Below are 24,839 nucleotides of genomic sequence, written 5' to 3'. Positions count from 1 at the left end.
CCCTTAGGGACTATGGGATGGGTGTACATGTGAACTCGCTCCACCCCTCTGACCTTTATCCTGATCGGCTCCTGTGCAGTATATAAGCTATGTGTACTTCCAGGGTGACTAGTCTCCCTGGCACGTCTGTTGTCCTCCAGTGAGGGAGGGCTGGGTGCCAGTCGACCTTTCGGGGAGTGTGGGGCGTGCGTGCTTTCCTCTGCTTCTCCCACTGGTCAGGAGGAGATAGGGGCTAAAACCCCCCACAAACTTGCACCTTGAAAACAGAATGGACTTGTGGGAAAAGGACTTTACAGTTCATTCCCTTCTTATTCTGGAATGTTTACCCTGTCCCCAGGGGTCCCAAAGATCCAACTTCCTGTTTCTCAGATCTCCTAAAGATCTTTCCTGCTCATTCTTTCGCAGTTGACAGGCTACTACTAGGCTCTTGGAAGAAGCTTTGCTACATGAATTTCATCAAATGAAGCCATTTATAAAGGTTCCATTTTTAAAAAACTATAAGGCCAATATGCTTAATTCAGTCATTTAAGTTGAATTGAAAACTTTGTTTTAAACACACTTAAAACTTAATGAGATATGAACTTGCTTGATTGAGTTCATGTTCCCCTTTTAAAAATCATACATTACAGAATCAGTGCACATTTGGAGTAATGTCTCCATTTAAGTGCCTTTTTGACATAAACCTACTCAAAAATGCCAAGACACCAATCATTATAACTGTTTTTGGCCATCATAAGCCAGCACCATGCCACTGGCTTATGGTAGTTGGGGTGTTACAGCTTAATGTTGACATCTGGCACAAAAAGCTTACAGTCTGAATCATGTTTCTTTTTTATGTAATTCTGGCTCAGGAATCCGATACAGAGCAGCAGAGAAATAAATTATGTTGCTGAGGCTGAAGATGAGGCACAGCATTACGGCTACAGCTATCTGAGAGAAAGAGAAGGGCCTGAAGGCGGTCATGAGCCACTCCTTCCTTAGAGTCTTGTCCAGAAGTATGGCTTCCATCTGCAGGTGTGTGGCCAGGATCACGCACACGTGAAACAGCTGGTGGCTGTGACCTACAGCAAACACACAAAAGGCCTTTGAGATCACTGAATGTTAGAGTCTGTAAACAAGTCAGGATGGTGCCTGGCAAAATGCCAGAGGGAGTGGTTTGTGAAGTAACAAAAGTGAGCCATTAAGTGTGGAGATTCCTTATTGGTTGACTGCTGTATCTATTTTATGTTAATTAGATAAGCTGTGTGGAATGTATAAATACCGTTCCTGTCCTACAATAAAGGGCTTCCACTCCTGTTGTATCAATCTATACAAGTTGTTCGTGCCCGCCCCCCAAACTATGACATGTTTGCTAAAAAGATGCCAAGTGAAAGAAGCCAGCAAGGGCACATATAAGATCCCATTTGCATGAAGTATTCAGAGTAGGCAAATCCACAGAGACAGAGGAGATTCATGGTTGCCTCGAGCAAAGGGTGGGAATTGGTACTCACAGTGCATGTTCTAAAATGGATTTATGGTGATGTTCAGGCAACTTGGAAAATTTACACAATATAACATTGAATTGTACAGTTGACTTTGGGAGACTCTTTTTTGTTTTAGAGAGAATTTTAATGTTTATTTTTTAGCGGACACAACATCTTTGTTGGTATGTGATGCTGAGGATTGAACCCGGGCCGCACGCATGCCATGCGAGCGTGCTACCGCTTGAGCCATATCCCCAGCCCCTGGGAGACTCTTTTAATATATAAAGTACACCTTAATAAAAGTATTTTAAAGAACAATGTGAGGGGGCTGAATGCATAGCTCAGTGGTAGAGTTTGTGCTTAATTCACACATGGGCTCTGGGTTCAATTGCCAGCAATATGAGAAAAATATGAAGACCATCAGAGCAAAATTCTTTTTCAGAACAACTTATTTACCACACTCATTTTCCAGATGAAAAAGGAGAAAGTTAGGCTGGCTGCATGTTTTTCTTGGACTGCTTACCAAGTGCTCTTCTCCTTCCAGCTGGTTAATCAAAAACATAACCAGGAGCTCTTGTTCCTTGAAGGCAGGCTGCACCCAGCTCACATATCTCATCAACAGAGGGTGGAGCCCAGCAGAGGTGCTGGGAGTAAGCTGGGCCATGTGGTGAGTGGTGAGAAAAGGAGTCCAATGCCCAGGGTCAGAGACTACTTTGGGTATGGGCCTCAGACACCAGGAGTGGGAGGAGAAGACCATACATGTTATGGTTTGAATATGTTGTGCCCTGAGAAATCCATATACTGATATCCTCAGAATGTGACCATATTAGGAAGAAAGGGTCTTTAGAGAATTGAGTGATAGGTCACTAGGGTGGCCCCTAATTCAGTGACCAATGTCCTTATAAAAATGGAGATTAGAACATAGACTTGCACCTACACATAGAAGAAGATCACATGAAAACAGGTGGAAAAAATGGTCCAATCCAAAGTAAAGAGAGAAAGCGAGGTCTCTGAAGAAACCAATCCTACCCACACCTGGATCTCAGACTTCCAGCCTCCAGAATGTGAGAAAATAACTTTGCGTTGTTCAGGCCATCCAGTCAAGGGTATTTGTATAGCAGCCTTAGCAACCTTATACAACATGAGAGTTCAAAAATGATCCTCCAATTGAAAAGAAAAAAGTTCCATATTGTACCCTCAGTACCTATCCCAGAAAAAGTATTCAATAAACAAGTTAGAGATATAAGCTCAGGAGGGTTGAAGATTTGCAAGCAGATGTCTACTGAATTCTTTAAAGCCCCAGTCTCATTCCCAAAAAAGAAGGTGTTGAGAGGTGCCACCCTGGCCTCACTCAAGCTGAACACATTGGCTATGTATGATTCCAATCAGTATGTGACACAGCAAAGCAGCTTGGGGGTGATGCTCCCCAAGGACATGGCCAAACAGAGAGCAGTTACTATGTTCACCAGCTAAGGCTCACACATGTCTCCATGAGGCCCCAAGAGAAAAGACAGAGCCACCAGCATCAGGTATACCCCAAATTTGACAGCAGCAAGGAAAAGTGACTTCAACTTCAACAGTCCTGCCTACCAGGAATTGGGGGGCTTCCTGCAGTCATGGCTAATCAGGCCAGGCCAACAAGTCCCATACAAGTTGGGCTCAGGGTGCTAAAAGAGAGGGATTTCCACCCCAGCAGAGTCAGTTACTTAAGGACTGAACATACCCATCATAAAGTGGTGTGCTGGTGAGTTCCCCCCTCAGGGGAGATTTTCTGCTCTGTTCTCTTAGGCCAGGGGAACAGGATAGAGGTGAATTAATAGAATTCTGAGGAGCAAAATAATGCCCCTCACTATTTTTCCTGCAGTCCCCAAGACTTCATCCATACCACCTCTACTTCCTTAAAGTGGGTCTGGAAGTAGCCATGGTATGCAGGGGCCAGTTGCCACCTGTTTCCTGGCCTCTGATCCTCCTCTCTTTTAGAAATCTGACCTCTAAGCATTTTGCTAGTTCCTACCCCTTCTGGCAGAACAGAAGAAGAGGATGGAGTTTTGTCAGATCAATCAAAGCATACCTGGTCACATCTCTTAGCTGGGAGGAGGTAGAAATTCAACCAGAGACCAAACGGACTTAGAGAAAACCAAGGGTGTTTGCCATGTTGGAGACAAAGACTGGCCTGTGGTTTCCATGGACCTGATTTAAGGAACTTTCATCCCAAAGGCTTGTCACCTTCACCAGAAGTGACCCAAGGGAAATATCCACTCAGCCAGCCTCAAAGCCAGGATGGGACATGAAGTACAGATCCCCATCTTGCCTTCTCAAGGCCATCTTTCTTATTCCTCTCCACAGCTGCCCCCAGTGTTCATTTAGTGATGGGAACCTAAGGTTCCTCCTCCTAAGGCTTCAGGTCTAGACCCGCCTGCTCTCCATCCTCCCCGCTCCTACCCAGCAAAGCACGGTGTCACATATGCTGGCCTCTGTCACCTTGCAGTGGCATTCACTTTGGCCTGAGCTTCCCCAAGATTTGCTTCTCTCCCTGCCCTTGCCTGTCCACCCTGCCCCCATGGGCCTTTGCAGCCACTACACTGGTGTCAGATAGGTCCCCTCCCTGGCCAGGAGATCAACAAGAATAAATAATAACAGGGCCACAGTGCCCACTCACCGATGTAGTCAAAGCATCCAGGGGCCAGGCACTCCGGCAGGTGTGCAGAGTACAAGACTGAGGCCAGGAGGGTCATGACAACGTGCTTCTGGTGGTATAAGGTGGCTTCATTTTCAATGTCCTCGTCTGGGAACAGGAAGAGCTGCAGAAAAGAAAAATCCTATTAGATCTTTTGCTACTCTTTCTGGGGGTGAAATATAAGTATAAAAGTGGTCTGTGGACATATGAACTTTCTTCAGCCCACACAGCCCTGGAACTGATGGCCCTGATTAAGACTTTAAGGCCTGAAGGCCTCTGAATCATTAAAGAGTATTAAGTACACCATTTCATGGTTTGAGTGTAGTTTTTGTGTTATATGTAAATAATAACAGTAGCTACCACTTATTATGCCTTTTACATGCATCATTTAATATAAGTCTCAACAATTACCATAAAGCAGACTCCATTTTGCAGAAAAGAAATGTGGGCCAGGAAGGGATTCACAAATCTCTAATAAGTAGCAAAGTCAGGATCAGAATCCCAGCAGGCTGGTTCCAGGACCAATGGTACCATTTCGAATTAGACACCACCCCTCTCCCACTGCCCCACTGTCTGATGCACCAAGAGCTAGAAGCGCACAGCACTGGTGACAGTGCCAAGCCTGTGGCACACTATACTGACTTTAAGAGTGGGTCTGCACACTTACTTAAAGAAGGAACAAAAGGAAGGGGCTGTACCCCATCTCTAGGTCTCCCCCCGGCCGTATAGGGAGAGCACAGAACAAGCACTAGATGCCCGAGCTGGCAGGTGGAGCTTTCCACTCCCCTTCCCAGCCAGGCCTCGCCTGCTGGGTCTTATCATGGCACCCAGACACTGGCTCTGGGAGAGACCCCCTCCGTATGGGCTGTGTGCCAGGCATTGCTGAGCCCACCGGATCCACCGTGTGGATTGATCCTCATTACCTCCAACGAAGGAGAAATGTTAGTCTCACTTCCAGATGAAGAGCCTCAGGTTCAGAAAGTTCTGTTCACTGCCCAAGATCACACAACCAAGGAGTAGTGGGACCAGAAGTTGAACTCAGGCCTACTTAATTTGAGAGTACATGGACTTTCCCCTTCTTATCCTACCTAAACCCTCCTCTCCTCTGTGTTCTCTGCTTAATTCCCATCTTCCTTGAAGACCTTCATTCATACCTTTTCCTTCAATTCTAAACGAGCATACATTAATCAGTGATAAGATACAATAATGCATTTATTGGACTCCTGCCATCAGTCAGCACTACACATGTCAACTCACATAATCATCCTCACAACCCACAGTGGTGTTAATATCTGCCCTTTTTATAGATAAGGGACATCAAGGTGCGGAGAACTTGCCCAAGGACTGGCAGCAAGGATTAGCGATTGGCCTCCAGAGCCCACCCTTGCTCACTCTACCAAACCCCAAGCTTCCTGTCCTGCCCAGCTCTGGGCCATTGCTCCTGAGCCCCCAGGCACATTGTCTCTCAGGGCCTCCATGCTCATGCCATCTCTAATCTCTGCATATGCCATCCAGGCAGCGAGATCTTGCCTCCTGTGTGTCATATGGTGTCCAGTATGGAGTTTCGACCCCCAGAAGCTCAGGAAATGACTGCCTCCTAGGTGTGCCCACAGAACGGGATGCAGCTAGGCCCTTACCCTGTAGAAGATGGGCAGGGAGTCCCAGGTGTAAGGGTAAGCAAAGGCGAGGACGCGAAGCACCTTGCAGAGACGGGGCTTCTGGATTTCAAGAAACCTAAATTGGGGAAGGAAAGGGGGAAGAAATGGAAATGAAAAGTTTCAGGCAATCACACGTGTTCACATACATGTGCACACCGAACGTAACGGAAAGGCTGGTAAGCAACAGAAGACGAGCAGTTTGCACCTCCTCCTGTGACCAGCAGCTTTCTCACCAGCCTCTTCCCTGGTGGAAATGACAGACCCGCAGATTGAAAAAGATGTCTGCAGAAACTTGTCCTGACACCATGAGAATCAGTGTGTCCAGACCAAGCCAGGGAGGAGACCCCTGGCAGAAACTCTACAAGTGCCAAGTTACTCAACTGCAAGGAGATTTCCAAAAGTCCAGTCACCTCCAGGACCAGGAAGGGAAGGCACTGCCATGGACCCTGTGAAGCATGCTCTATGGAGGTGAGAGGCACCTGACTCCTGCGAGCCTCCCAGGTGAGGACCATGAGGAAAACCTGGCTTCAGGTTGGTAAGCTGGCAGGGTTTCCAGACTATGATACCACACCCAGCCGCGCTGGCCAGTTTGCTCCTTCTCTCCTTCATCTCCAGTCTCACCTGTCTCCAACCCAACATGAACACTAGCGACACTGGTTGTTGCAGAGAGGCAGGTCCCCCCGAGCAGACCATGATAGGGCCTCAGTGGGCCCAGAGAGGGACAGCAGCTAAAGGTGTGGGAACCAGCAGCACAGCTGGCAGGCTGGACACCAGGAGGACATCGATGGCCAAGGAGATTTCACACAAAACCATAGCTTGGAACTGATGCCCTGGTAAGGAAGTGCTCATGTGTCCCTGCTGGACTACCAAGGCCAGGTGTCAGGGGCCAGTACCTATTTCAATACTGCAGTGTACTGCACAAGGCTGGGTTTCTCCTCAGGGACCCATGCCCTGCAGTGGGGCTGAAGGCCCAGCAGGGTGGTGTGCAGAGATTTGGCATCAAGGCCCTCGGGAGGCAGTTCGGCTGCAGTCTGAAGAAATAGTGGAAGCACCGGGGCCCTCCCAGCCTTGGATCATCATGGGCTCTGCTGGGATGGGGCCTGTGTCCTACCACTATGCCCATCTCTGCTCCCCAACCCTCTGTCCCAACCCAGGATTTGCTAAAAATTAGACTTGAAAGGTGTTTAGAACAGCAAAGCACAGTTACTAAAATGCAGTAAATGTGTGTGGCTCTACCCCCACCCCCATCTCAGAACCATGTTGGACCAGCCCTTTCTCCCTCACTACCTACTCCTACTGAGCTAGGCCCACCTCCCCTGGACAGGCTGTTCGTGTTACTTAAGAGCCAGCATGTACACCTGTGCCTATCCCACTGCTGTCCATACCATCCGACAGACTCACTTCTGACTGGGGAACCTTCTTCTAGGGCAGACACTGGATCTGGTCAGGTCGGGATTCCCCAAACCCAGCCCAGAACTGTGCCTGAGGATCAATTTCTAGGCCAGTGTATTCTTCCCAGTCCTCGGGGAAGCCGGGCAAATTAGTCTTCATGAGGGCCCCCTGCTTGAGGGTAGGAGGAGGACACCATGGGCCCTGTGGAGCCCATAGCTCCAGAGACAGCTTCACTCAAGACCACAGGCAAGTCTCTTCTGTCTGTGCCCATAAAACAGGAAGCATGTGGTAGGTTCCAGGTACAGAAAAGGGATACTTAGGGAGAAAGAAGAGAAGGAGCTGGAGGAGAAGTGCCCTTGATTCATCATCAGCTTATCCAAGAACCACAGCCTTGGACAGCGCTGCAGGCATCTGGGGAGGGGAGGCTGCACAGAGCTGTGATCTCGCCCCTCAGGACCCTGTGACTATGACAGGTTTCCTGATCTTTGTGTGCTTCCAAGGCCTTGGGCGTAGTCTAGGGTCAATGACTTCCTCCCTCACAGTTTAAGGATTTGCTAAAAATGAGGCTTGAAAGGTGTTTAGAACAGCAAAGCACAGTTAGTAAAATGCAGTAAATGTGTGTGGCTCTACCCCCCGACCCCAATTCTCAGAGCCATGTTGGACCAGCAAACAGGAATTGGAGGAAAGTCAGGCTGGGTGATCTGCATAAAGTCAGATGAGCTAATAAGAGACAAAGCTAAGTTTAAACTAGGACTGTGGACCTCTCTGGTTTCAACCTGCCCCCTGCCTGCCCCAGAAGGCCCAGCCTTTGCTCTTCCCAACAGCCTCTGCCCGCCCTCCCCAGGCCAAAAGGAGCACACTCACACTGCCCTAATGGCCCGGGCACCTGCCCCTGCTGCCTTTCCAGTCTACCTGGCTGTGCACTGCCACCACTTGCCAGCTCTGGGGAAGAGGCTTGCCCTAAAGTGCATTCCTTGCAGCCACTTACGAAGAAATCTGGCTCTGGCTGGTAAGGGCCATCCCCCAAAGCATGGATTTCCTGAGACTTGAGACAACATTTCGCCTCCCCAGGGGCCAGGGGCATCGGACCAGCCTCTCCAGCCACAAATCCGAGTCTACAGGAGGGGAAAAAAAAAGGAGAAAAAAGCAGAACAGGAGAGAGAAGGCAACAGAGGAAAAAGCAGAAAAGCAGAGTACCTCCCGCTACAAGATGCAATTCCACATCAGGCCACAGGGTGCCGCCACAGCCAGAGATTCCAGGAGTGATGCCAGGCATCCTGTGAGCAGCCACAGAATCCTCCAAAGCCTCCAAGCCCCACAAGTGTCCAAAGCCCACCCTGCGTAACTTCCTGCACCTCAGGGTCAAATAGATAGTAGGAATTCAGGAATATCTTCCCACATGAGACCAGCAGGAAATACTGGATTTGGGGAGAAGCCTGGCTTAAAGGGTTAGGTCAATAAATGTGTTAACAAAGCTGTAAGGAATTCTGGAACTAGGGCCTGGAACTAATGGGGATTTATAAAAATCCCTCTATTGCAGAAGGGTGTGTGTGTTTATATTTTGTGACTGTGTGGAGGGTCAGGTCCCTCTTTGCCTTCTGACCAAGGCTCCTCGGCCTCCAGAAGTGTCTAGAACTATGTCTGCTGAGTCTCTACCCTGGGCTCTGGCCTCCAAGCCACTCCCAGGCCAGTTCATGCCCCTGCACTACCACAGCCGCCTCCTCCTAGCATCACTCTCGTGGTGTAGCTCACTGTGTACCCGGCACGAAGATTAATCTCTCCCCTCATAGCACTGACCACAGACCATTTCACACAGCAACTTTGTCAAATAAATAAATAAAAATCAATGGCTGGACGTGCCGGACAGATGATTCACAGTGACTTGTGCTGCGTGGCAAACACTGCATAAGTAGCATTCCTACAAGGAGTGAGGCTGTGCTGTTGGGCTGCTGGGCAGTTGGCAGGCCAGCATCCTGATCTCCCCGGTGCAGAGAGGGTGCACATTCTCCCACCACCCCTTCAAATGCTATAGAATGGGAAAGAATGTTCTTCTGGAACATGCTTCCTTGAACTAAGTTCCTTGGTATTAAGAACCAAAACACCACTCAGGGCACTACAGTCCCCCATGTCGAGATGGGCCCTAATGGTCTGAACAGCACTGGAGCAAGTGCCATGAACCCACGATCTCTGCTGGGCCTGTGAACGCCCAGGTTCCTGGTCCCGTTGGTGCTGTGGGAGGGGAAGGGGCTCAGCTGAGCTCTGCTAGAGCTGGAGGGAGAGGCAGGGCTGGGTCTGGGGAGGAAGACACTGTGGCACAGGCACTGCAGGACACCCAGCCAGATGGAACCTGCCCTGGTGAAAGGGGAGCAGGAGGGATCCAGACCCTCCTCTCTGCCTCCTTAACAGGAAGTCACTCAGGGCCAGCGTGTCTCTCCCCAGTACCAGTCATCTTCCTTACTCTCCAGACTCTTATGCAGAGTGAGCCAATGGGGACTGAGGAGGTTAGGCCTGTGAGTGCAGGGGAACCACCATGGATATGGGAACATGGGAAGAGGACAAGGTGTGATAGAACCCAAAGAGCCCTGCTGGGACGCCCATTCTCCGTTCCTCTTCCTGCACAGCCCCAAAGCTGCTCTGCAGCAGCTGCAGAAGCCAGAAGCCAAGCAGAGGAAAGTCTCTTCCCAGGAGATCAATGTCTGTCTTGAGCAAAGGAAATGTCCTCAGAGGACACAGCTTGTGTCCTCTCTGCAGCCTGCCCTCCAGGCCCTCCTAGTGCTCTCCCCTCCCCTTCGAAAACTCCTCACCTCTTCCAATCTGTCCTGTCTTTTCCATGACCACCACCCTCATCCAGGCTGACCCTCCTTTCCTCCTCTCCAGTTAAACGAGCTTCCTCCCAGGCTCAGTCCTGAGGTCACTCCCTAGGGCCCTGTACAGGTTATTTTGCATCTGCATTACTGTTTCCCCTACCCTGTCCTGCTGCCCTAAAGGGCTTTGGGGGAGGCCTGTAATCTGCCTCTCCTTGGTACCCTCTGAAGCCAGGGCAGCCATTTACTCCTCCCGGTATTCCCAGCCTGGCAGGCTTTAAGGAAGGTGGGGTGGGTGAGTGGATGGGTAGAGGGGAGGATGGCTGGAACAGCCGCAGATGTGCTCCATTCATAGACAGAATAAACTATTCCCTTGTCAAGGAGGGAAGGCCCCAAACATGGGCATTCAGGAGATTCTTGGCCCAGCTGCCAGGCAAACAAGCTCATCCAAACACACCAGGCATACCAAATCCAAAGGCCATCCACCGCAGCTGAACAGTCAGGGAGACTGGGCTGGAAGGAAACAAACTCTCCTGGTGGTTGCAGGTGAATGATTAAGAGAGTTAAAAAAAAAAAAAAAAAAGTGACGAATGATCCAAGAATTTGCTTTCTGAGTTCTTGGAAAGCAGTTTTGACCCATTAACTCTGGGGATGTTTCTTCCATGCCCATGAAGCCACCTCTGTCCCCTCATCCCGTGCTCACCCTCCTCTAATGCAGAAGTCCAAACACCTCAGTCTTCAGGAATCAACCTGACAGGAACAGTGATGTATGTGTCCAAGGGCCAGGCCCCAGGTGTGTCCCTGAGGGGGTATTACTTTATTCTCTGCCTCTGTGGGTGGACACTGGCTCCTCACAACTTTAGGAGAGCTCTGGATTTCCAGGAAGGGAAGGAAGCTGACCCCAGCACACACTCCTGCTCCCAGCAACTCCCTGGGGAGGAAGCCACGCACAATCCAGTGTTGAGCCCGTGCCAGCAAGGAGCACCCTCTCCCATTAAAAGCAACTCCACACCTCTGCCCCATCTCAGTGCAGGCAAATGAAGTCAAGTTGGGGCGGATGTTCCTGCTGCTGCTGCTGAAGAATCTATCCTTCCACATATTCAAAAAACCTGTTTGTCGGGTTTGTGAAATGCCTACTCTCCCTGGATCCTACAAAACCCAAGGAAATGGGAGCCCAGAGAAGTTACAAGGGCACACCTCACATACCTGCTCTTCCTGGGGAGAGACAGTGGAGGGCTTCAGGTGTTCCAAATGGAGCGCAATGGCTTCCTGGGATTGTAGTTGGGAGACAAGAACCAAGGGGCAATCTGCAGCCTACCTTGATGCCTTTCCTGACCTGCTGCTGCCTGGGACCTCAGCACTATCTGGACAGGGCTGTCACCCTGATACAGCCCTGTGGAAGGTCCCCTGACCTTCCACATTATTACAGGGAACCTGAGCTTTTGGACAACAAACTTTTGCCAAGAGGTATAGAAATTAGTGTACTTGTCCCCATAACAACGCCTCTCACATTCACATCCCAAGGGGTTTTCTTGAGCGAAAGGGAAAAGAACAATGGGAATTAGAGGCAGTGAGCTGGGTGTGATCCACAGCTATGGGGATGAGCTGGGCATTTGACTATCATGCGTCATCCACCACACACGCAGAGAGGCAGGCCCCCTCCGTTGCTATTAGAAGTAGATTGCCTGTTTACAAGGCACCTCCACCGTCTGGGCTTGTGAGAGTCATCCTGGAAACGTTACCTGTCATCCTCACGTCCATTTCAGAAGGTAGATGAATGGCCCGGCTTTATAAATGAGCAACCGAAGTTCAAGGGAACTAAGTGACTTGCCTAGTAAAGTCAGCTACATCATTTATAGGAACCAGTACAGTATCGGAGTGGGGGACACTCTTGTTCCATAATCACTAAGAATTTCAGAGCATTAAACCAAGCATGGGCTCTTCTGAGCAAGGGGCCTTGTGGGGCAGCACCTGTGCACACCTATGGTGCTCAGCAACAGGAGATCCACCTGGAACGGAGCCAGGCTCCCAGCCAACCTCCTCCACGGACCCCTCAAATGCCATGGAGTTGCATGCTAAGCCCCCCTCCCTATCTGCCCATCTGAATTCAGAGAGCCTGGTACCTGGAGTAGCAGGAAAGGCCGGTGCTGAGGATGGTGTTCAGCACGGCCAGCACTATGTAGTAGTCATGGAAGGGGGTTTGCACCAGCGCTTCAGGAAACGTATACGCAGAGTAGGCGATGGCTGAGCCTGGGAAGAAAAACCAACATTGGGAACAAAGCCAGGCTTCAGCACTGGGTGAATTCCTAGAAAGACTATCCCCCACCCCCACCCCCGTCTTAGCCCTCATCATCCCACAGACCCGTAAGCAGGCCTCCCCCTGTACCCTCCCAGAATGCTCACCCCTTGCTCCTCTTCTTACCTAAGTCTTATCCTGAGACTTGCCTGTAATTTAGTATTCCTCCATTTTTGCATACGTTAACTCATTTAATCTCTATCCCCATCCTCCCACATAAAGCTTACACTTATCCTCAGTTTACAGATGAGAAAATAGAGGCACAGAAACGTTTAGCAATTCATTCAGGATCACACAGCCAGAAAGTAGCAAAGCCAAGCTTCAAACCTAGGCAGCTGGGAGAGAAAGTTCCAGATTTTTTGATTTGTTTGTTTGCAGTGTTGGGGATTGAACCTAGGGCCTCATACTTGCTGGGCAAGTGCTCTACCACAGACCTACATCCCCAGCCCTTTTCATTTTTTAATTTAAAAAAGGCCTTGCATAGCTACTGAGGCTGGTCTTTAACTTGTGGTCCTCCTGCCTTGGCCTCCCAAGTTGCTGAGATTACAGGCATGTGCCAATGCACCCAGCTGTCCCTGCTCTTAACTCTGTGCTATTGCTGGTGAAGACAGCCCAGAGTCTCAGCTTTTCTCTCAGAACATGCATACTTCACTTGCCCAAGGGCAGGTGCTTCCTATGGGCAGGTCAGTGTGAGGGGGCAGACCCTCCCTGAGAAGAAGCTGGAGACTGTCCGGCTGAGAGGCTAGATAAGGTTGTTTTGTTGTTGTTGTTGTTGTTGTTTTCAGATGTTGCAATCTGTGTGAGGTGTGACCCTAGGACCTTCCAGAGACCAATTGGCTGAGAATTTTATTTGCAACCACAGGGGAGACGACTGTCCTTCACCAAGGGGCCAGCACCTGCATGCACTCACTTGAGGGTATCCCTCTGGAATGGGTGACCACAGGCCTGTCAGGCCAGACACTGAGGGATCAGGTTCAAGGACCCTGTTCTTCCAAGACATTGAGAACCTGGAAATTCCAGCTTGGGTCCAGCCCCAGCCTCTCAGGTCCAACCTCTGCCTTTTACCACGTTTGGCTGATGGATCCAGTGAAATTGGTCTCACAGGTGGAAAGGGCTGAGAGTTGCCCTCCTGGTACCATGTAGCACGCTCCCCGGGGCAGCAGCTGCCTGTGAGGTGTTAACTGGGAACCACTCCAGGGGAGCACACAGGGCTTTTTCAGGCTGACACTAGGAGAAGACGCCCACCTGGACCTGGATGCCATGAACTCAGTGGATGCCAACTGGAGCCCAGGGTAGCACCAGCCGCGTGGGCAATACAGGAGCCAGGGGGCTTCAGACCCTGCCCAGAACTACAACAGCATGCAAGGTGGTTTCCCATGTGGGGTGGGCACTCAGGATGGACAAAGCAATAGGCCAAGAAGCTGACCATGGCCCCACCTGGAGTTGAGGCTGAGGTGTCTCTGATAAGCACCTGAAGGCAGGTGCCTGTCCGGGGAGCAGCTGTGGATGCCAGTCTGAAAAAAATGAACCTCCTCTTGAAGAAAATAGGGAGTCACAGAAGGTTGCTAAACAGAAAATGAAGAGGGCCAAAACCTAGCGGAAGTACACAGGAAGCCCAAGGGAGGAAAAGCTGGAGGCCAAGGAAGTTAAAGTAATTGCCAACGTTGAGGAGTTGAGGGCTCTCCAGGGTGGGAGGAGGAGAGCGGGGAGGAGAGGTGACAGTGGAGGGCAGAGCTGTGGGTCTGAGGTGAAATCAGTGGTTTCTCTCAAAAGCCTACCCCTTCCTTTCACATTTGCTCAGCTTTTTTTTCATGTCAAACCTTGGGGCTGCGAACTAGAACATGGAGCAGCAATGACACGCCTGTCCTCAGCCAGTTGATCCCATGAGGGGGCAGGCCTTAAGGCATCTCTGACAAGCTGGGGGTCAGAGCTATGGAGGAAGATAGGAAGAGGGCCCCAGAGCAGGGCCCCAAAGCACCCAGGGCAAAGGTTTGAAGACCCTGCAGGGAAGGGAAGAGGAAGACCTGGGAATGGCACATGAGGCTCTGAGGAGGGAGACATGGTGACAGGGGCACTCACACACACACTGGGGTCCAGTGGAGGAGGGAGGCAGTGTGGGGCACTGGCTGACAGTGCAGGCTTCTGGTCTAAGCCTGGCTCTGCCACTTCCCAGTGGAGTGACCCTGGCAATTTACCTTCACTCTCCTCTACACTCACCTACGCGTGGGCATGCCCATAGCAGCCACCAGGGGGTGCTGCCTGGGCTAGTGAGACAGTCATGGTGCTGGCCACCCTGTGTGGTGGACCAAGCGCCAGACACCGTCCCAGAGGCTCCACGTAGAATCATTTAATCACCATAATACTCCTAGGAGAAGACATTATGCCGATGTTCTGGATGAGAACACTGAGGCTGGAGAGATTAAGAAACTTGCCCAAGAGCACGTAACTACCAAAGAGTGGTGGCACTGGGCTCCAGAATCTGGACAATTAAGCACCATGTTATGACGTGTCAGATGCTCAGCAGAGAATTACTCAAAATGCTCTCATCAGAAATGAGCCTAAAGGAAGCCACCAGGCTCGGGAGTTTGGACTTCATCCCGGGTAATGAAGGGCCTGAAAGTTCATACTGGGAGGAGAGATGTGGGAGGTGTTGTTGCAAAGACCTCCAGGGCATCTGGGTGGACCTGGAGAGCCTGTGGCCACCATTCAGCGGGGAGGCCCAGGCGTGGGTGCTAGCCAAGACTATGGGGCAGAGCCCCTTGAAGGGTGCATAGGAAAGACCCTCAATTGACCTGATCACCAATTAGGTGGATGGTGCGAGAAGGGCAGGGTTACTACAGAGTTCTGACACGAATGAGCAGGAGCGGCAGGCACTGGCTGGGGGGTATGGGAGAGGGGACAGATGAGGGGGCAGGTGGGGGGAGGATGCAGACAGTCCTGGTCTCAGGCTCGGAGGTATCAAGAACTTCAGGTCCACAGTTCAAAGATGGAGTTTGGGAGCACCTTGGTCAGAGGAGATAAGGGATGGTGTGGGCAGCAGCCAGGAGCTGGGCCATGTAGAGAAGAGGCGAGAGGGTCAATTCTGAGCAAGCTCATCTATGGAGGAGAACAGAGGAAGGGCTAGCAAAAAAGGAAGAACAAGGGGGAGGGTGCTGCAGGAGAGGCCCCTGCGTCAAAGGCTGGCGAGAGCCCAGGAGAGACGGCCACGAAGCCAGTGTGCACCCTGACGACAAGCACAAGGTTGGGGCCTTGGCAACCTGTGTTGGTGAGTGGTGGGGACTGGACAGCAGAGCCCTAGGAGTGGCAGGAAGGGGGTCACTTAATCACCTCCAGGATCCTCCTGCACAACTCGCGTGAAAGGGAAGACAGCGATTGGCTTTCAACCCAGAGCAGGAGCAGGAAGGACGGAGAGCTAGAACCAGGGTCCTAGGGGATGAGGATGCCATAAGTAGAGGAGAGAGGAACAGGCAGGAGTTTAAGAAAAAGATGGAGTCGGAGACGCCAACACCCGTGTCGCCAACAGGTTTGCAGCTCTGTTCCTGTGGCACTTTGAACGGGCCTCTAACACCTCTAAGACTCAGGACAAAGGAGGTTCCGTTCGTGACCCCTCACCCTTGTTCTCTACCAGGCATGACAGAGACCAGTCCTGATGTGCTGGAGTCTGCCTGTCCTGGCCGGTAAGAGCTGATTATGAAAGTTTCAGAGTCTTGCAAGTCGACTGTTAGCCCAGCTACCATCAAAAATCAAGATTACATAAGCTTACAATTAGGTAAATCGTATTAACAGAAGTCTTAAGTTCTCATTGCGTACATCTATAAATATCTGTGTGGTGGAATTACTATGTAATGGTATGTGCCTGCGCGCATCTCCTCCCCAGTGTCAAAGAAAAACAGAGAGATGTTGGGGGTATCATACTGAGAGCCTGAAGTAGCCACACAGAGAGCATTTATACTACAGAAGCACATGGACGGACGAGAGAGCTTCTTACAAAACCCTCATCAGGAGCCTGGACAGAGATCCTGGAATTCCTGAGACTCCTACACACCCATCAAAGCCTCGTAGTGGCCCTGCCCATAGGAGAAGGGGCGAATGGCTGGGTCTCAGGGGAGAAGATTCACATACCCAGGCTGAAGAGGTTGACAGCACCATAGTCCAGGAAGTAGCAGATGTGCCGGGCATTCTTGGACATACAGCTGAAGGTGTGCGCACAGCTGGATGCGAGAGGGTACACGCAGCTGGTGCACATGTACACAAGCAGAGGCCATGAATAGGTATCATTCTGGATGTCTGTCACATATAGTGCTGTCACAAACCTCCACACAAAGAACCTGGAACACAGCATGGGCCCCTGAAGCTCTGTGGCTGGGAACCTCCAAATTCTCCACCCGACCCTCCCCCGTTTTCCATTCTCTAGGATGACCAATTCCTATGAGTTCTCACTTTGGTGAAGTGCCATGTGCTGGAGAGGGTGGAAGGGGCCTTTTGGACTTAAGAAGCAGTAAATTAGAAGTGGGCAGGTGGGGTGGGTAAGAAGAGAGCCTTTTTAGGTCTATCTAATCCAATCCTCTCCCTGCCACAGGGTGATGGAATTTCTTTCATGGCATCTTATCCAAGTGATTCTCCAGCCTTGGCTTGCACGCCTCCAAGGATGGTGGGCTCACCACCTCCCATGACAATTCCTAGTGCTAGCAAGTTTAGAGTATGGCACAGTCCTATGTTAGATCTGCCTAACCTGCAACCCACATATGGGGTCCCACCTGTACAGCACCTCACTTCCACAAACCACTCATGAAGAACAGGCTCCCTTTCCTACTAACTCCTCCAAAGATGGAGACTCTACAGAGCATGTTCACAAGGAACTGAAGGAGGTTCCCTAAACCCTCTGGCTACACGTTTTCATCCTGCCTCAGCAGAAGTAAAGCTTAAGCTATTTGCTCTTTCCCAAAACATATCCTTTCATCACCTCGGGATCATTTCATCATTTCAGTTCCTTAAGGCATTTGGACACAGGCTTTCCCAGGCCCTTCCGGCTGGTCTATGTGCGCAGTTGGGATCGTCTCTGAGAGCCTGGCACGTGTAGGGCAGCAGTATGCAGTGGGGTAGCTCAGCCTGGTTGGTTCAGCTGTAAAACAGCTAAAAAGTCCTCCCATAGGGATCTGTTCACAGGCCTCAAGACCCACTTTGTAATGGTATCAAATCTCAAAACAACTGACATCAATCATGGTTCATCCAACAAAACAGAACTCTCATTCTGAAACCCGAGAGACTTGGGTCCAGTGAGACCTCCACGTGAGACAGCAGGAGAGCAATGGGAGAAAATATGCTGAAGTTGGGGGTGCACAAGCCACGGTTGCTCAGGCTCCCTAGAGCAGCTCAGGAGGATGCACAGGAAACAGGCAGCTGCAGGGAGAATGAGGGCCGGAGAGACCCTAACTTGATTCCCTTCTGCAATGCTACTATTTATTAGCCTGCAGGATTTTTATAGAAGCAAAAAGTTTAAATGACAAATGGCCTCCTTGAGTAGGAACTTGCCATCCTGCCCAGTCCTCAGGCCCCAGGGCTGTCAGGCTTCTTCTCCCAACTCTACCCCAAGACTGAGCTTTCTCTCCCCTCTGCCAGGGTGGCTGCTGGGACCAGCCTTCCCCTGCATGTTGGCCCTGGGTCTGTCTGTCTTTTGCCTTCCGTCAGGCTGATTACCTGCATGCCAGAGCACAGCGGGCTCCCTCAGGCCTGTCTCCACTCAGCACGCTCTGGGGTCCCTCTGACTCTTTCATAGAGTCTGGGGGGGGGGGGTCCAGGACCCACCTGTGCCTCAACTCTGCTATGCAATATAAAGAAGACACCCTTCTCTGGCTGCGTCTGTCAGCTGACAGTGGTCTGAGTGGGACAGTGGCCCAAATGACCTATGAGGTCCTCCCTGCCCTGACATACAGTCAAGCCTCACTATTTGTAGTTCTGCATCTTGGGATTCAACTAACGATGAATCAAAAATATCCAGGGAGAGGAAATATGTGACTGCATTGAGCATGTAGATTTTTTTTGTCATTATTCTCTAAATAGTATACCATATCATGTACACAGCATACACAATGTATTAAATATTATAAGAAATCTGGAGAAGATTCAAAGTATATGGGAGGATGTGCATAGGGGATAGGAAAATGCTATGCCATTTTATATAAGGAAGCATCCATTCACAGATTGTGGTATTTGCAGGGGTTCTGAAGCAACCTACTACAGACACTGGGGACTGCTGACTGCACTATGTCTGTGCTGTGGCCCCGCCTCAGGGCGAACTCCTCCCCAGGAGGTGTGTGAAGTTGGTCCGGGGCCCACCTTTCTCAGCAAGGCCCTTTTGGACTTCCTGAAACTCCCTCTCCTGGGTTCATGCTTCCCAGAGCCTTGCTCTTAGCTGACTGAATTAGAGCACTGCCTGACCAAGGGCCTGCCCATTGCTGTGGTTCCAGAACAATTATGAACCTGCTGCTCTGTGCCCCGATGCCTTTAACCATTTTCTCCCTGTCCTCCCTGCAACCTTGAGAAAGGTACAGACCATCGCGACTGCTTTGAGGGGAAAATGAGAGATTAAGTGATCTGCTCAAGCTAGTGACATTTTAACCAGAGATACTGGTTACTGGCTTCCCAAAGACCTGCAAAGCTGCCAGGACTAAAGGGGATGAAGATAAATACTATTGAATCAAGGAAGGGCCTGGGAGCTCCAGAAGCCCCTGGAATCCAGCCACAATCCACGTGCTATAGCTCATTCCATGGAGCACCCAGCTTCTCCTTCTGCCACAAGGTCACCTGTCCCCATAGAGGAATCCCCCAATCCCAGCCCTTCCAATCCCAACTGTGTCTCAAAGAAACCCTAATCCTCAGGGACCCTAGATGAGATGGGCTGGTCAAGGGCACTGGAAGATACCAGAAGGGCAGCAAGTGAGTCCAGATGTTGAGGGTCTCATTGGTCATTTGGAAAAGGCTGAGGACACAGGCTGTGGCGGAGCTCTGTGGATGCCGGTAGCCAAAGAGGATGCCCCGCTCATGGAACACCTGCAGAGGGACAACAAAGGGCACGGAGGTGAGAAAAGAGGGCCGCCTGAAGATCTCAGAGGAGTATCTCTGGTGGGCATCATGTTTTCTCCTAGTCTGTGCACTGTTACCTGGGACCCTTGAACAATTCCCTGACCTGTCAAACTGCTATCCTCTCTCCCTCTTTCCCTCTTTCCCTCCTGTGAGCTTCTAGAATCCCAAGTCCTCCAAAAGTCTCCAGCCAGCTAGAGGAGAGAAGCCAGGAGCCAGGATCTCTTTGGGAATGCAGCCTATCTGCCTTCCCAGTCGCACTTACTCTTGGCATGAATGTTGCCTAGAAATCCGTTTTTGCACCTTCTGCCTGGGGCCTACAGCCCAGTCTTTGTGGTTGGCTAACATATATGCTGCCTGTCTGAGCCAACATGCCCCAGATGTCAGGAGCTGGTGGAGATCTCTGCAAAAGATACCCCTGTGCCAGGAGACAGTCACAAAGCACTTCATAAAGGCTACTGATGATGAGGACTATGATGCTGACGCCTGGCCTGTGGAAGAGGAGGCTGATCGCAGCAGGTCCCACAGCGCCACCCCAGCCTAGGCAGCTCACTTGGCAAGTCCCTCCAAACACCCCAATCAGAAACATGAACGGGTCAGCCCACCTCAGGTATCCTATTACATCCATCAAAAAACCGGTAACAGAGAGGACAATGCAAGAGGGACAACAGCTCTGGATGCAGTGAATGATGACAAGTGGAATATGAGTTGAACCCCTGCCAGGATCATAAGGGCTGTGGAAATGTAAGTATTCATGGTGGAGCAGAGGCTGGGCCGAACATGGAAAAACATGGAAGAGTTTGATTGTCAAGGTATTAGCACTAAGACAACCCCTCACTCCTTTGTGTTGAGCAAGGTTTTCACTGACATTTGGGGCCAAATAGTTCCTGGGGGCGGCAGGGGGGGGGGCCTGGCCTGTGCATCATCTTGAGATACACATGGCCTCTATCTACTGGATGCCAGTGGCTCTCACTGTGCCCACTACCACCCCGACCAAGTGGTGAAAACCAAAAAATGTCTCAAGATATGGCCAAATGTCCCCCATGGGCAACATCTCCTCCAGTTCAGAGCCACTAATTTATATGAATATTGACATAACCTTTGAAAGGTAAATGATAAACTAGTGGCTTGATTGAAGCAATCGATAACAATGATAATATTAGTCATCGTGATGTAAGTCAGGTCAGGACGCATTTAAAAGTTTCCTTTGCTTTTTCAACTTCAGGAGGAGGCAAAGGCTGGAGAAACTCCAACCCCGCCCCATCTCTCACTTGGGTCACCAACTTCTTCATTAAGAGAGGCCTCCATTTAAAAACAGGACAGGCTGGGGCCAAGCTCAATGGTAGAACACACACGTAGCACCCATGAGGCCCAGGTTCCACCCCAGTACATGTGAGGTCTAGTGGGTGCTGGCTCTTGAGGTTCCCACAGGACAATAAAGAAAGTAAGGGGCTTCCAGAGCAGAGTCAGATTTCAGTCCCCAAGGTGCCGTGTGCCTTTGGGCTGGGCCGCAACACTTGGGATCTCAAAGCCCTCATCTGTAAAGTGGGAAGGCACTGGCAGGAAGGTGACCAGGTTCCCTCCCAGCAGCAGCTCTGAGCTTCGGGACCTGTTAGTTTGACTCTGGGTAAAACTAGTCAACAGGGGAGGGAAGATAATTGAGTTGGCTCATGGCCCCATGAAGTAATGAGTTAGTTTGGGTCATGACTAAGAAAAGTGATACGTTCTGGTTTTTGGTTCACCATTCAATTCTGAAGTCCCTGGATTACAGTGAAGACTCTTCTAGCGGGCAACAGGAATCTTTTTTTTTTTTTTTTTAAATATTTATTTAGTTGTAGATAAACACACAGTTTCTTTTTCTTTTTCTTTTTTATGTGGTGCTGAGGATCGAACCCAGTGCCTCACATATGCAAGGCAAGCGCTTTACCACTGAGCTACAGCCCCAGCCCTGGCAGCAGGAATCTTGATTGGCAGTTTCCCACTGCTCCAGGGCTAACAACAAGGGGGCAAATGGGCCACCAGCCTCAGCCTTTGATGCACATGGAGGAGGACAGAGCCTGCATGGTAGCATTCGGAAGGCCCCTGGCAGAAAACAGGCTCCCAGGAGCTTCCCACTGGTCTTATCATTCCACTTTTCAAGTTTTTCTCTTTCTTCCTTAAAAAAAATTTTTTAAGTAAATTAAAGCATTAGCTGCTTATTAAAATGCAAAGACTCTACGAAAGGTGCAATTACTATTAATTATTCACTCCTTCACATGAAGTAATTAAGGAGAGCCTCATTTAAAAAAAAATTAACACTAAAGCACAGTAAGAAAGACCATTCAGGACCACTGCATTAGATGTAAGACCTCTGCAATGGGCTAGCAGAGGGGGAGAGAGAAAGGGCTTAACATGGAACACAGCATGGTCAAGTGGGAATTGACAGCCAGGGAGCAGGGTAGGGTCAGTAGATGAAAACAGCTGAGCAGGAGTTACGGGGAGCCTGGCTAAACTGACCTGACAGGATTCTTACTGAAGAAGACCAGCGTGATCAGACCTCGCCTAGGCCCTGGTGGAGGATGAAGAACCTGGTCAGGTGTGGATGTTGACCAGCCATCAAAGACGGGGCCTTCTGGATGCGCTGACTTATCAGCATTCTTGTGCTAAAGCTGAATTTCACAAAGAATACACATATGGGCCTGAGAGAAGGCTCAGAAGTCTGACTAAATTTTAGCCAAGCCAAGAATCATTGTCCTGTATGGCAAGAGACCTTGTGACCAAGAGCCAGTGAGTGAAAACTCTGCAGAGCCGTGGTCCTGTGAGGGCGGGTGGCCCACAAGGGGGAAGGGCAGAGTTGCAGGGGAGCTACCAGGGTGACAGCCACTGTGGGCAGCAGCTTAGCGGGAGCCGGAGGAAGAGACTACCCATATTCTGCTCAGGGTGACTCCTGTCCTCTCTGTGGCTCCTGGCATTCTGGCTGCCGAAAGCAGGTGTTGGCCTACTCAAAAGTCAAGAGAGGAACAGCAGGGCTGGACAACTTGGCCACACCTAGGAATCTGGTGCCTGACATGGGGAGGATATTTTGCAACCAAAGTCAGGGCTAGGCACAGATTAAAATAACCCACCTCCCTCTAACTTGCCACCCTGACCCCAAACATGGATGGGCCAGGTCAACACCAACCATGCAATAGGGACAGGTATAGAGCAGCATCTGCAAAACAATAGCAACTGAATGAAGAAAGGGAGGTTCTCTGGGTAGAGAAGCTCCAACTCAGAATGAGAAGCTCAGCCTGTCCCTGCTGGTCCCCAACCTGAGCCTCTCTTTACTGGACCAAATTGCTCATGCTTAGACCCATTCCTGCTCTGAGCAACTGTGAGCCCAGGAAAGGAGACCAGTTCTCTGCTTCTTGCACCTCTAACCTTAGCAAAGTGCTCTGCACAGAGTAGATCTTATACAGAACACATGCCATGTCTATCAAGACAGAAAATGAAACATTTGAAAACAGTGACATATTCCAAGCCCGGTTTGACCCCAAAGGCAAATTACAATCATTGCCTCAACACTCTGAAGCTGGCTTCATTTCTAAGCACCCCCAAGTTAATAGGCACCTGCTTATTTGCACACTGAAATTGATTTGTAGGATTCCACTTTGCATCCCTGGTTGCAGGCTGGGCAATTTAGAGTGAAATGAAATCAAATCATGTGCAGCCTATTATTTAGAAGTGAGAACCCCCAGGCACTGGAGGTGGAAGGGCACATCAGTAAGTGTTCCCTTTTAGAGACTGCCACAGGCGCAGCATTGGGGAAGGCTCCCAGCATGCCAAGCGCCCCACCCGCTACTTGCTAGCTTATGCCTGAAATCCCACCACGACAGTTTTAAGCTTTTAAGCCATTTGATTTTTTTAGCTATTGAACTGAAAATAACCTGGGGAAAATAACTGAGCATTTCTGGCAAGTGGCATAAGAGCAGATTTTGATAGCAGGACAAAAAGAAAGAGCAGAGTGGAATGAGGAAGCAGGCTGGCACTTTTAGTATGTACTCTGCATTTCCTGTCCAAATCTAACTTGCCATCCTGACAAATTCTTTTAAGGAAAAGCCTTTTTTTTTTTTTCTGGAGGGGGCCGTAAAAGGGGATTGAACGCAGGGGCACTCAACCGCTGAGCCACATCCCCAGCCCTATTTGGTATTTTAGAGACAGGATCTCACTGAGTTGCTTAGGGCCTTGCTAAGTTGCCAAGGCTGGCTTTAAACTTGCAGTTCTCCAGTCTCAGCCTCCCGAGCTGTTGGGATTACAGGCATGCACCACTGCACCAGGCAAGACAGGATCTTTCTAAATTGCCCAACCTCCTAAACCACTGGGATTACAGGCATCCGCCACCCCTCCCGGCCAAGGAAAAGCCCTTTATTGCCCCTATTTTTTCAGAAAAGGAAACTGAGGCCTGGGAAGCTTAGGGCATTTATCCAACTTCCCAGAAGCAGTGAAATTAAAGCTCAAAATGCAACTATCAGACTCCACTTCTCTGGTCTCTTGTGCATTATCAGTCTCTGCTGCTACTAAGGAAGGGCTCTGTTGAGACATGGGAATCTCATCCCTTGACCTGTGGCATGACTTTGGACGTAATGTATTTCTCTGAGCCTCAGTTTCTTCTTCTCCTTCTCCTCCTCCTCCCCCTCCCCTCCCCCTATCCCCCCTCCACCTTCTCCTCCTTCTTCTTTTGGTGGTGGCACCAGAGATTGAACCCAGGGCCTCCTGCAGGCTAGGTAAATGCTCTACCACTGAGTCACATCTTCAGCCCATTTTAAAACCTTGAGACAGACAAGATCTGGCTAAATTGCCCAAGCTGATCTCAAACTTTTGATCCTCCTGTCTCAGTCTCCCAGGTTGCTGGGATTACAGGTGTGTGCCACTGCAGTTAGCCAGTTTCTTCTTTAAAGTGCTGTTCTGGGCTGATCTGTGTCCTCCTCAAATTCATTTGTTGAAGTCCTAAACCTGAAGTACCTCAGGATGTAACTGTGTTTGTCGATAAGGTCTTTTATGAGGTGACTTAGGAAAGCAAGTGCATTAGAGTGAGTCCTGATCCACTCTGGCTGGTGTCTCTCATAAGAGGCAATTTGAATGCACAGAGAAGCACAAGAGCGTGCTTGCAGAAGGAGACCTGTGAAGAGGCAGCAAGAGGGCAAACATCTGAGGTCTTAGAAGAAACAACCCTGCTGAGACCTTGATCTTGGCCTTCTAGCCCCCAGCACTGTGATAAAATAACTCTCTGCAGTTTAAGCCACCAAGTCTGTGGGATTTTGTCATGGCAGCCCTAGAAGATTTCACAAGTGTTGAGGTTGGGCGACACGTTTCCTAAGCCAGCGTTTCTCTGCAGCTGCCTCTGGTTCCAAGCCAGCTTGGCATTGTGCTGTCACTTCCCTTCCCAGCACCCAGTTCTTCACAGGAGGGGAGGTTCCCCCAAAGTTGGAGGTACGAGATGAACACAAGACG

At 50.2% G+C, this 24,839-nt stretch overlaps 1 protein-coding gene across 2 annotated transcripts; it reads right to left on the bottom strand.

The window, feature by feature from the left end:
• Positions 1-819: 819 nt before the first annotated feature.
• On the bottom strand, positions 820-19,644 carry Paqr5 (progestin and adipoQ receptor family member 5). 2 transcript variants are annotated; one of them, XM_076848667.2, is made up of 7 exons: positions 19,636-19,644; positions 19,213-19,340; positions 16,413-16,618; positions 12,118-12,244; positions 5,778-5,874; positions 4,123-4,264; positions 820-1,061 (listed from the first exon to the last, which is right to left on the bottom strand). In XM_076848667.2, exons 1-7 carry the CDS (start codon positions 19,642-19,644, stop codon positions 820-822), a joined length of 951 nt encoding a protein of 316 aa, XP_076704782.1. The 2 variants fall into 2 exon arrangements, with proteins under 2 accessions (XP_076704782.1, XP_076704783.1); XM_076848668.2 differs by lacking the exons at positions 16,413-16,618; positions 19,636-19,644 and having other exon boundaries at positions 19,213-19,252.
• Between the last annotated feature and the right edge of the window lie 5,195 nt (positions 19,645-24,839).

This window comes from Callospermophilus lateralis, chromosome 3, assembly GCF_048772815.1.
Source record: "Callospermophilus lateralis isolate mCalLat2 chromosome 3, mCalLat2.hap1, whole genome shotgun sequence".
Classification (NCBI taxonomy): Eukaryota; Metazoa; Chordata; class Mammalia; order Rodentia; family Sciuridae; genus Callospermophilus; species Callospermophilus lateralis.
This window is presented reverse-complemented; position numbering and strand designations above follow the sequence as displayed.